An 11,919-nucleotide genomic window follows, 5' to 3' on the forward strand; every position below is an offset into this window, starting at 1 on the left:
AAATCCAAAACTTTATGAGTTACAAATTTTAAATTTATTTTTGAACATGTACAAAATAAAATAGAAAAAAAAAATTATCCATCTAAAAACAACTATATCTGAAAATTTTTATTTTAAAATTATCTCTAATTGACGTGCTTTCATCAACAATTCAACATTAATTTTTTCATAAATCTAAATAAATGATGGAATTTTTTTAGAATGAAGTATTGAAGTCTAAATGACATTATTCTAAAATGAAAATGAGTTTGTAAAATACTACATTGATTGGATTTAATTTCGTACAGATTAAAATGTAGAAACCGAACTCAATCATAAATAATCGATTTTTTACAAATTCCAATCTGATGTATGCCTTGCAACTGATCGAAACTGATGTTTATTGGATCGGATTGGATGGATTTTTTCAGATTTTGATTATTTGCTCAGCACTACCGCATACCGATATTATAGTACGATTTCACTGATATAAGATCAAATATCGAGATGATGAACCTTGATACCAATTAATTTTAATAAAAACATACTTATAGTCAGATAGGCTAAATATCTTCAATCACAAAGAATTACAGCCATCTATCTTTGAATCAAGCATGAGATCAAAGGGCCACCCATTTTTCTGCCCCGTGAGTAACTCAGGCGAAAACTAGTGGGTCATAATAGAAGCCAGTCATCACATTTGGGCTCCATTCAAAATTTGATACGCTTCATTTCATTTAGCCATGATAGCAAAGCAACAAAGCTAAAGCTGATATTGATGATTGAACCCGCATGATTCAATAGAAAGACATTTAAATCTTTTCTTTTGCCTTTTTTTTTCCCTTTGAGAAAATCGTAGGGTCACGAATGCATAATTGTATTAGTTGTACCATGCTGTCTGAAGTGCGAGATGACAAAATATTTTTTTGCTTATGACTAACAACAGAGATTATCTAGAATCGGTCCTGTTCCGAAAATTACAATCTTCTTGCATGACATGCCTCAAACGATTAGCAGCAAGATTAGGAAATAGGAATTGTAATCTTTAACTTCAGAAAAGTCAGCAGACTAAGAAAAAAGAGCTGATTGTCTAATGATACTTCATAAATAATAGTACCAAACTGTCCAATCACATCATAAACTATTTAAAGTTAAACAATCAAATTTTACACATGCATATTAGAGATGCTCAGCAAATTACGAAAAAATCTAACAGCCCTTTATTGTCAATTCTAGAGCAGCACTCACACTAAGGAAAGATCTCCAGCAGGAATGGACCTTTTGACTAATTTAGACCATGACTCGTTTGTCTCTGTGATAACCTTCAGAGCATAATCCTATTCACAATGAGAAGTCAAACAATACAATGAGTGGATAATGTATCATACATTTTAAGATAAGTAAAATGCTTCAAATTTGAAATAGCATCCAGATTTAAAGATAATGCATTAAATTCAAAATAAATAGTTCACACCAAATGCTGACAATGGCACCAAGATCACCAATGAGTAAGCAAGCACTTGTGATGAGACAACATGAATTCCTCCTTGCTCAGGCATGTACCAATAATAAATATAATCATCATTGTTCCAAGTAGAGGCATCAAAAAAAAACACCTAGTTATTAGAAGATGATAAGCACCTTATAAACTGTACTTGGGATCTAACATGGACCTCCTTGTAATTAAATGAAAATGCTTGCCAACAATGCATTTATAGACATATTTGCGTTCCCTGAACCCTCTTAAAGCAATCAGCATTCTCTAGACTAGATGGTAGCAGCATCTTATGATATAGTTTGCAGAAACAATTTCAAGCCATATCAATCTATTAAGACTATCAGAGCTTAGGGTAATTAATAATTGCTTTCAAACATTTTGATATATCAAGTCACGTCCCCAGAGAGCTGGTAAATCTGCCGCAATATAGCCCTCACCATGATGTCAGTGCTTTTTATAGGCTCCTCGAATTGAGATAGGATACAAATATCTTGAATAAAGCAGGCCAATTATATGATAACATGAAAAATATTGAATTAGCAGCAGTATCAAACCCCACCTAGAACTTGAGAGTACCATTAAATAATTTCTGAGAGTCCACGTCTAATTGCAAGAGTTTCCACCAAGACTGCTGCACAACTGAAGCCAATTTGCCCTCCCCTTTCCTGAAACCCGCTAAGACCATCTTGGCTCTGAAGCCAATTTGCCCCAGGTCATTCCTGACGATTCCTAGAGAACCAGCAAAATCATCACTCAAACTGTTCCTCTCAGCTAAAGGAAGAATTCAGTTTGCAGTCACACAACTATCTGAACTTCATTCTCCTGTGTATTCAGATAGTATGCCAATGAATGCCCAAGTACTCTTGTGGGAGTCTTGCTCCACTGCTAAACAACTTCATATCAAGAATATGGTAAACCTCAATATTCACCACGAACAGTACTTTTCTAGCCTCAAATATTGAAGCCTTCTCAACCTTTGAGATAAGAAGTTCCACAAGACATGATTCCATATTTCCATGTCATAAATTTGCTAAGATAAAACTGCAAAGAAAAATACTCTTAGCGTAGTGGAGCACTGACTTGCCAGAAGGCTTACACGTATTCTTCACTAACACATGGAGTATTTCATCAAAGAATAAACAGCTGGTGTCAAATAACAGGCAACTCCAACACTCCCCAGTCAATGAAAAGCACAAATCATATCTTGACATCAGGATCACAACAAATCTGCCAGGTCTTCATTAATAGGGTGAGAAATATTCTTGTCCTTCTTAAAGCATAAATAAGGGTGTAAACGAGTTGAGCCAAGTTGAATACCAGGCTGCTCGGGCTCAGCTTGGTATCTAACCATGTTTCTTGAGCTGGGCTCAAACTCGATCTGAGCTCAACATAACTTACTCGAGCTCGGATTGGCTAAAGCTTTGAGCCATGCTCTAGTCGAGCCATGCTGAGCTTCTCCACTATATTGAACAGGACAAATTTTCAGGAGCTCTGAATGAGCCAACAAGCTCTGAAACATGCTCTGAAATGAGCTCTGAATGAGCCAAGCTCTGAAGCATGCTCTGAAACATGTTTTTGAACCTAGCTTGTTTCCTAGTTGAGCTGAGGTCAAACAAGCTCTCTGCAAGCCCAGTTCAAGCTGCTTGCAAAATGCGAACAGCTCAGTTCATTTTCACCTCTAAGTGCAAATAGCAGATTTCTCCATATCAATTGTGAGCTAACAAAGATGTTCAGGGGTAAGGCTCTAACAGTGAGGACCTAATTGTAAATACATTTAGAAATATTGCAATCTAAAATTTGTAAGCTTCACAAGAAATTTAAAACAGGCAATTTTAGGCTCCTAAACATAAACCAAAAGACGTGTGTTTTGTTGCTTCATGACATCTTTTATTGGTTTTTCCAATACCCTGACCATTCTGAAAGTTCTTCAAGTGAACTTTGTTGTCGACTAGCTTAACCTTTGAACCATATTTATACTTACAATCACTGGTCTCAGAAAGATGACAAAGATAGTTACACTGACACCCACATGCATGCAGGAGACAAGGTGAGATCTAGCGCACACTCAGCCATCATATTTGCATCCCACTTCTCTTTGTAAAGTAATTAACATAAATTAAGGGTCTACAATCTCTACCATCAGTTGGAAAATCTCCTAGAACTCGAATCATATTTTCTAACTGTGCATAAAGAATCATCTTTTAGCAAAAGATTGCTGGCAAATGCTGAATGTAAATTTTCAAAGTGACAACCTGTGCTGCACCTAACATCTCCAAAACAATCAAACCATATTTATGAACAGATAATGGCACAACAAGCACAGGGTATCAAATAAACTATCATCTGATTTCATCTAAAAGTTATAGTGTATGCCCTTCTCTGTGATAGTACACACCTTAAAAGGTATCTATTATACAATATACATAAGTAACATCAACACTTGTAACCAAGGAAGGTGGATCCGGAATCAGGACTTGTGCCGGCCAGCGGCAGTACGAGCCGATATGGATCCGTACCGGAATGGACTGGTGCAAACCTACACAGAGGAGAAGAAGAGAACTGGTGAGGAGGAAAAGAGAGAGAGAGAGAGAGATAGAGAGAGGGAGGAGAAAGAAAAAAAGGGAGGACAAGCCGTCAGAAAGGCCATCGGAGGGCCTTTGGTTGGCCGCCGGATGGTGCAATCGATGCCTGCGGTGCCGCGGACGTGAAACAAGGACGATCGCCCCTTTCTCACAGTTTTTTTTTATAAAAAAAAAATCCGAATTATAGTGAAGCCAACAATGAATTTGCCGGCTTCACTTAACTTTTTTGAAAAAAAATTCTCAAACAGTAAAACAGGCATATCTATTACTGGCTTCACTATTCATCGGTATTTTTTAAAAAAAAGTGATGAGGGAACAAGGGCGCCACTGCTCCGCCTGTGCGTTTTTTGCTGTCTGATGACCACGACGGCCCTCCGATAGCCTTTCCGCTGGCTATATGACCCTCTGATACAATCGTTCCCCCCCCTCTCTCTCTTTCTCTCTCATTTAAACATCCTATCAGGCAACACCGAGCCGCAGGGGCCTCCGCGGCCCTCCGACAACCTCGGCGGGCCACCATCGGCCTCCGACGGCATCATCCCATCTTTTCCTCCTCTCCTCTCTTTCTCCTTCCTCTCTTTCGCCCTCCATCATCCGATGTTGCAATTTATCTACCCAAACTGTCCCGATTTGCCGCCGATACTGCTCGAAACGCCCTGAACCATTTGGTTCGAGACGGTTCAGCGAACCTTACTCGTAACTATACTATACTCTTCACATGAATATAGAAAAATTATGCATTAATACATCAACCAGCTAATCACTTGATGTTAAATTGGTAGATCAAGTGACTTCACAAATCTTGTAGAAAGGCAAGACCAGTCACATTTTCCAAAACAACCCTTTCATTCTTACCATCACCTAATGAATGTCGGAGATCCAAGAAGGGCCACCAAATCTCAAAAGCAAATATGAAGTTCATCATATGATTAACCATTTCCTACCAACATATAACAAAACTCATGCTCCTAATGTATTGACATGATCCTTAAAGTGTTTCTTAAAAAAGAAATAAAAAAATCTTTTCATGAGTCAAAAATCACTAGATTGTTTAATTTGTTAATGTAAGGCTGGTTGGACATGTAGACAAATATGCTAGATAGTTTAATTCGTTAATGTAAGGATTGTTGGATATCTAGACAAATATGCCTATTGATAGTTTGGAAATTTTGTAACATTTTAAATATGCCTATTGATAGTTTGGTAATTTTGTAACATTTTTCAACAAGTATTGTTTTTTACTTTCTTCACACAACAAAATTTTGATGCATTCATTCCTTGGAAAGGAAACATGATTCAACTTAAAATTGCCAGATGGATGCTAGCTTGTTACTTTGTCAAGTTCTTCCAACACCCTAGCTCTGTCATGCTAGATTCTCTCTTTTTCCAAATTTTCCTCACAAATTTCTGATCAAGTAACAAAACTTAAAAGAGTTTACAACCATTCCCTCAACAGTAAACCCACCATACTGACTGTCCAATCAAATTTCTTAACTCATTCATTGATTTGGCAATCAATTTTTTGTACAATTTTTAATGATTAACAAAACAAATAGGAATTGCATAGAAATTGAAAGCATCGCAAGCAATCAAAAACCATAGACACAAAAACTGAACCATATAAAAGAGATTAACCTAGAGGTGTAGCAATTTGTAATTCAAGATGGCGAATTATCTCATGCATACAAATTAAAATTCTACAAGAAGCATGTAGTCTGTGGGCTCAATAGTATAGAAGGAAATCAAGAAAAAAGCATCCCAGGTTTACCTTGTTGGCTGCTTTGTTTCCAAGACCAAATTTATTAGCCGGCTTTCCATCTGGAATCTTGTAGTCTCTAAACCAGTCCCTTATAGCCATAAGAGTGCCCTGAAACAATGGCGAATATCCAAAAATAAGCAAAGAGTAATCAAATCATGAACTGTCATTCGAGTTGCAGTATTCTCGTTAAAAACATTCTTATCCTTTTAATGGTGATTTTACACATGGTTGTCAGCCAGCTATTTTCCCAGTTAAAACAAGCAATCAGAGTAAGATCATGTATACACAAGATTCACCGACTACCACCAATTCTCATCTACTGCCAAAAGGTCGTATATCCAGCATTAGATTGTGCATTATTTTCTACACATGAAAATAAGAAAAGTAAAGCAAGATTACCTTATTGAAAAATTTGTGAAATCCAAAGTTCAAATGTGCTTATTGTATTAAAATTTGTTAGCCATTGACAACAATGTCCTTATAGCTGTGTCAGAAATTTGCGTACAGCGTCAAAGTTAGACTTAATACATTCATGATTTTCAAAGATAACAGCTATTTTTAGTAACTACTTAAATATAGTTGCAATATATACATCCAGGATCATGTGCACCATGGTACCCCTGAAAAGCAGAAAAACTTACAATTTATCTCATCCTTCTCATCTATGTTCTTAAAAATTTTCTCAGGTTCCCCCACCCCCTTCCAACTAATCATTCCCAAAAGGAACCACCCCTTCCATTAATCATATCCCACAGAAAACAGAACTTCTTAGCGAGCAATGTAATCTGCCAATCTACTTTGAATTTTAAATCCTAATCTAATTAGAAATCTTTATCCAAACCCATCATTATTTTGATTTTAAATAATCCATTACACAAATCTTGCCTTTTAAGTATAGCCCCCTAGTTATCAGCAGAGGTTTTATGACCACAACCGCTAAATTGCATGCATTTTTTATCCAATTTCATCATGCAAATTTTATCCAAGGCAGAAAAAAATGCTCTAAAATCCAAATCCAAACTGTTTAGTGCTTACCATGGGATTTGAACCTACACATTCTTAAAAGGACAAGGATGTTCCAACAATTAAATCTATATATCCAGAAGAATCTAAAATTAAAAATAATGATTGAAAGAATCAGGCTTACTGGGAAGTGCTTTTCAACATCATTCAAATCATTTATGAGCGAAGCTCTAGGATCATCCAATGAAATAGCAACTATTTTCCAGTCAAGCTCCCCTTCATCAATCATCGCTAAAGTTGCTAATGGCTTTACTTTGAGAATAGCACCCATCTTAGCCTGTGTTTCACCTATCTCAACAACATCAACTGGACACGGAATAATATCAGAAATAAGAAGTTGCTGATATTGCTACTACTCAGTTACACCTTAGTAATGATCAAGCAGTGCCAATTTCAAGAAAATAACAAGACATGCTAACAGACCTGGATCATTATCTCCAAGGGCTCCTTCAACTTCTGAGTTGGCAAAAGATGGGTCTTCCCACGTCTGTGGAAGCAATCCATAATTCCAGTTAATGTTGTACCTGAAGGTGATGCAAAAAAAATGAAACAGTCAATCACTAAGAATCACAAACTTATTCAAATTCATTTTTTTACAGGTAAGCCTGATCCCTTTCATAACTAATCATGAAATTCTCAGTTACAAAGGGCTCTAAAGAACAGAAACTATATCAAGATACACACTAACATTCAATCACAATTATTTTAAAAAAGACTAATCCTATTTATTGGGGGAAAGTTTTTCTAGTGATGACCAGAATCAATGACAAAAGCATTTTCTATTCCACTATGTAACTTCAGCAAAGATTTTATTAGGTATTCCTTTCCTTTTTTGACCCTGCATGACTGTACTCAACAAATTTGGGCCCTTATATTTGTTGAAGTTTTTAGGGCATCAGGGACATGATCATACCATCTAATTTGGTTGTCAATCATGTCTCGTTTGTGGATTAAATCCCTAAACTTAATCTGGTGCATCCGTTTCTGAATCCACCCTTCTCAGTTATTCACATCAGCATTCTCATCATTGCAGTGACCTGATGCACCCTCTGTATTGTCCAAACAATCCTAACATGAAATATTTTAGGAATTACTGTAGTCCCTTATAAATTCCTTTAAGTTTAACCAGCTTGAAGCAATATTTAATATTCTAGAAGAATATCTTCGCTTCATCCACACTTTTCATACTTCTCCCCCTTTGCTCTATATAATCAATCCAAATTCCAGGTTAATTAAAGTCATCTATGTTCTCACCCTTCCTTAATAAAAGAATCAATTCTAAATGATAAACACAAACACTTAGGGGTGCTTTTTTTTTTGTTTTGAGAAATATGGTGTGGATGCCACCACCAGGTTTCAGACATGGATCTTCCAAGTGATGAGGGATGCCAACCAACTAAACTAAGGCTGCTAGGCAGGGATGCATGTTTTCAAAAACAAAAATATATAGATGACAAAGTATACAAGCATTTGAAAATAATAGGAGGTAAGAATATATATGGAGAAGCAAAAAAACAGTACGAGTGCCATATCAACTTTATAAGAATATGATTTATGATATGAATGTGTCATCTCATTCATGATGCCAACAAGCATCCAGCATGTTAATAGTTATAAAATTATAAAATTTGGGGCTGTTAATTGCACGACTGTATTAAGGTGTTCTCTAATATTTCAACTCCTTGAGGATCGTGCTTTAAAGGCACAATCTTAGTTAAACCTCTGCTTCCTAGATTCTTATCTATATTACCTTCTTTAATTTCTTCGGAATGGAAAATCATAGCAATGTCTTATTGAAAACAAAAATTGCCAAACATCAAATCTAAAGACAAAATATGTGAAGTTTTTAGATTATGAATCCCGAGAGTCTTTTTCTAAATGATTTCAAGCTCTAAGTTCTGTGTCCTAGTTACATACTGACCTAAGTTCTCATATAAAATTTTGTCGAGGAAGCAATTTAAAAGTTCATATTATTGACAAATCTTCGGCACACATACAGGGTCATAGAATGAGTACTTCACTCAACTTCGAGATGGGTGTCAACTCAAATGATCAGACCTTGCCCCATATCATTATTCAAATAAAAAGCTCCATGAGTGAATGAATCATTTGATTGTCATATTATGAGTTTAAGAGCATAAATCAGCAGAACTTCCACTTCCAGAGCAAAGTTACACAATCTATATTGGCCAGCAAGTGCACGGACTCACCACCTTGAGGGCATAATTTGTAAAAATGACAACAGAGAAGAGATATCATCTTACGTCTTGCGATGAGTTCACTAAAACCATCAGCTCCTGTTGGCAACTAATTCTCTAGTACTTCAAACTTCTCTCTCAAAAAATTAAAAAAAGTTATTTCGGTAGACAACGTGCAATGTAAATCTTGAAGCGACCCAATCCTAACAGAATTATGAGCTCTCAAGTAATCGCCAACCCAACAAACACAATCATATACTCTTTCCATTTAAAAAACGAAATTTTCATTAATCCAAAGCGAATTTCTAGCAATATTAGCCCAGACAACAAGTTTTTTTCCCCCCTTTCCGGCCGCAAGAACAGTGGAACAAAGAAAGAAGATATCGAAGTAGAAATAATCTTACGGGTAGTATCGAAGCTTCCCCTTCTTCGTGTCCTGCTTAATCGGTGTGTAAGGCTCGTCGGTGGCCACCTCCATCTTTGCGCTGGTGTCCTTGGGGATCTCAACGATAAAATTGAACACGCCATCGCCCAAGTGCAAGGGCACGTCGTGCCAAGGCGAGATCTTTTTCCCAGAGCCGTCAAGGAAGAAGACCCGGTAGTCAAGGGTCTCGGACTGGCCCTCCTCCTTGATCTGGAAGTCGGGCTTGTGGAGGGCAGCGGGGGCGAGGAAATGCCGCCGACACCGGAGGGGGGCGGCGACCCGGCGATTGGGGAAGAAGGCGCGATGCGTCCAAGAAGAGGTCCGCCACCGGAATCCGTGGCCGGTTCCCACGGCGGTGAATCTGGCGGCCGATGCCGTGGCCGCCGTGGCCATTGGAGTCTGGAAGTCTCGGAATGGAGGGAGGAGGAGATGTGCTGGTGATTTGGATTGACGCCGCGCCACTTCACGGTCTCTACGGCCCTCGGACGATTAGGCAGGGGTTCGAGCGGACCGGGAGGGAGTGGACCCCAGGTCAGTGGACCAACTGGCTCAAACCCAGTTCAGGCCACTCTCTTGGATGGAAGCTCATGAAAGCTCTCTTGCATCAATCATCTATTATATACATTCAAAATGGAGATTTTGTTTGTATAGAATTCACTATTTATCATAAAAATATTGAAATCATTAATATTGATATTAATGTATTTGTCAATTACCAAAATTCATTACATAATATGCAACAAATTTTAACAAAGTGTATTCAATTATTATTAAATTTTATTATTTAATATGCAAAATAAATGTAGCTATTGAAGCCTTTTTAATTATTGTAATTTATTATTTTGCTAGATTGCATTTCAAAAATAATTAGAAAAATAAGAAAGATCATAGGCCAATATTATTAATATTTATAATAATGATGAGAGTTTCTGCTTAACCATCATTAGAGTTTGTTCATTAGTATATAAAGAAAATTTGGCTATTAAAATTTTCTATTTATTATAATCTATAACATTGTTATATTATATTTCATGAACAGTTGGGAAAAAGGCTTGATTTACGTAGAATTCTTTATTTATCATATGTATACCCTTTACTAATAATGAGAGTTTCCTCTTGGCTATTATTATAATTCTTTGCTCAATATGTAACAGAAAATTTTGGCTTTTTATTATACTTTGTTATATTACTATATTATATTTTAAGAATAATTATAAAAAGAAAAGAATATACTCTATTTATTATGTGGGTTATATGCTAGTACATATATATGCATGCATGCATACATATGTAGGTATTTATATATATCATTATTTATATGTATACTTGTCTACATGTGTTTGTTTGCGGTGATGTCAGTATTAAACTTGAGATAACCCTAACCAAATTAAAATATGAATATTTATAAAAAAAGATCCAATAACCTTTCAAAGTGCACGAAAAAAACAATCCAAACCCTACCAAGTTGGATATTTGATTCCTAAATCTGGCTGATTTTCGGATGTATTTGGTACCACTTCAAAAAAATATATATTATTTTTAAATTTATAAAGTATTTTTAAAAATGAGTATTTGATAATATTGTCTAAAAGATCTATGGGAAGAGAAATTACACACACGGCAGAAAACCTGCCTCAGTTTTTTCTTTCTTTTTCTAAACTAAAAGCAACACAACCACGCCCTTGTGTTATTTTCTACCTCCTAGCAATTAGACAAGTACAATGAATTTCAAGAAGAATAGATACACCATCACAATGGTAGTCCGATTGAAATGAATCTTAGCATCCGTTCCTCATATTCCAGGTTTGAGGCCATGTGCAGTTGATTAAATGTTGGAGATTTATCCTCCAAGGTCTGGACAGGTTTGTTCGGATGCAGCATCTAATCCTTCGTGTGATGAGGTGGGGCTAGAGATGACGTACTCACCCGATCTGAGATCTCCCCTCGAATTTGGTGGAAAGAAGATTGTGCTTATTGCTCTCCGCATCGAATATTCACTCAGCGAGATTTAGCGGGGTGGGGAGGCTCTCATGGTCATGCCCAAAAGAGGTTGCTACACCGATTGCCCCCTCTCACCCCATTTTTCTTATAAAAAAATAAATATAATATTTTAAATTATATTATATTATATGCTAAATTAAAGGGAATAGTGTCATATCTTGTAATTTTTTTTGTTCCTTCTGATGTCCTCCAAGGAAAGGATTATATTCAACTGGAATACAGATAAAGAGAAAGGGAGTACCATAAATTGTCTTCCCCAAAAAGGATTATGAGTCAAATTATTTTTGTTTCCTTTGTTAAAAACCAAGATTTTGTTTTCTCTCTCTTCAAGTCCATTAAGTTTAAGCAAGTGGAACTATTTGAACAGGGATTAGAATTTTAAGAAGAAATTAAATACTGCCGAAGGTTTCGATAGAAAAATAATTGATCAAATCAGGATGAAATATCCTTCAAAT

The 11,919-nt window shown here is 36.4% G+C and overlaps 1 protein-coding gene across 2 annotated transcripts; it reads right to left on the minus strand.

Moving 5' to 3' along the window:
* Positions 1-1,065: 1,065 nt before the first annotated feature.
* Positions 1,066-9,943, minus strand: LOC105060092 (soluble inorganic pyrophosphatase 6, chloroplastic). 2 transcript variants are annotated; one of them, XM_010943685.4, is made up of 5 exons: positions 9,444-9,941; positions 7,265-7,365; positions 6,966-7,147; positions 5,828-5,926; positions 1,066-1,316 (listed from the first exon to the last, which is right to left on the minus strand). In XM_010943685.4, the coding sequence occupies exons 1-5, from the start codon at positions 9,854-9,856 to the stop codon at positions 1,224-1,226; spliced, it is 888 nt and encodes a 295-aa protein (XP_010941987.1). In that variant the 5' UTR covers positions 9,857-9,941; the 3' UTR covers positions 1,066-1,223. The 2 variants fall into 2 exon arrangements, with proteins under 2 accessions (XP_010941987.1, XP_073115802.1); XM_073259701.1 differs by lacking the exon at positions 1,066-1,316 and adding an exon at positions 3,801-4,013 and having other exon boundaries at positions 9,444-9,943.
* Between the last annotated feature and the right edge of the window lie 1,976 nt (positions 9,944-11,919).

The sequence above is a fragment of the Elaeis guineensis genome, chromosome 6 (genome assembly GCF_000442705.2).
Source record: "Elaeis guineensis isolate ETL-2024a chromosome 6, EG11, whole genome shotgun sequence".
Taxonomy (NCBI): domain Eukaryota; kingdom Viridiplantae; phylum Streptophyta; class Magnoliopsida; order Arecales; family Arecaceae; genus Elaeis; species Elaeis guineensis.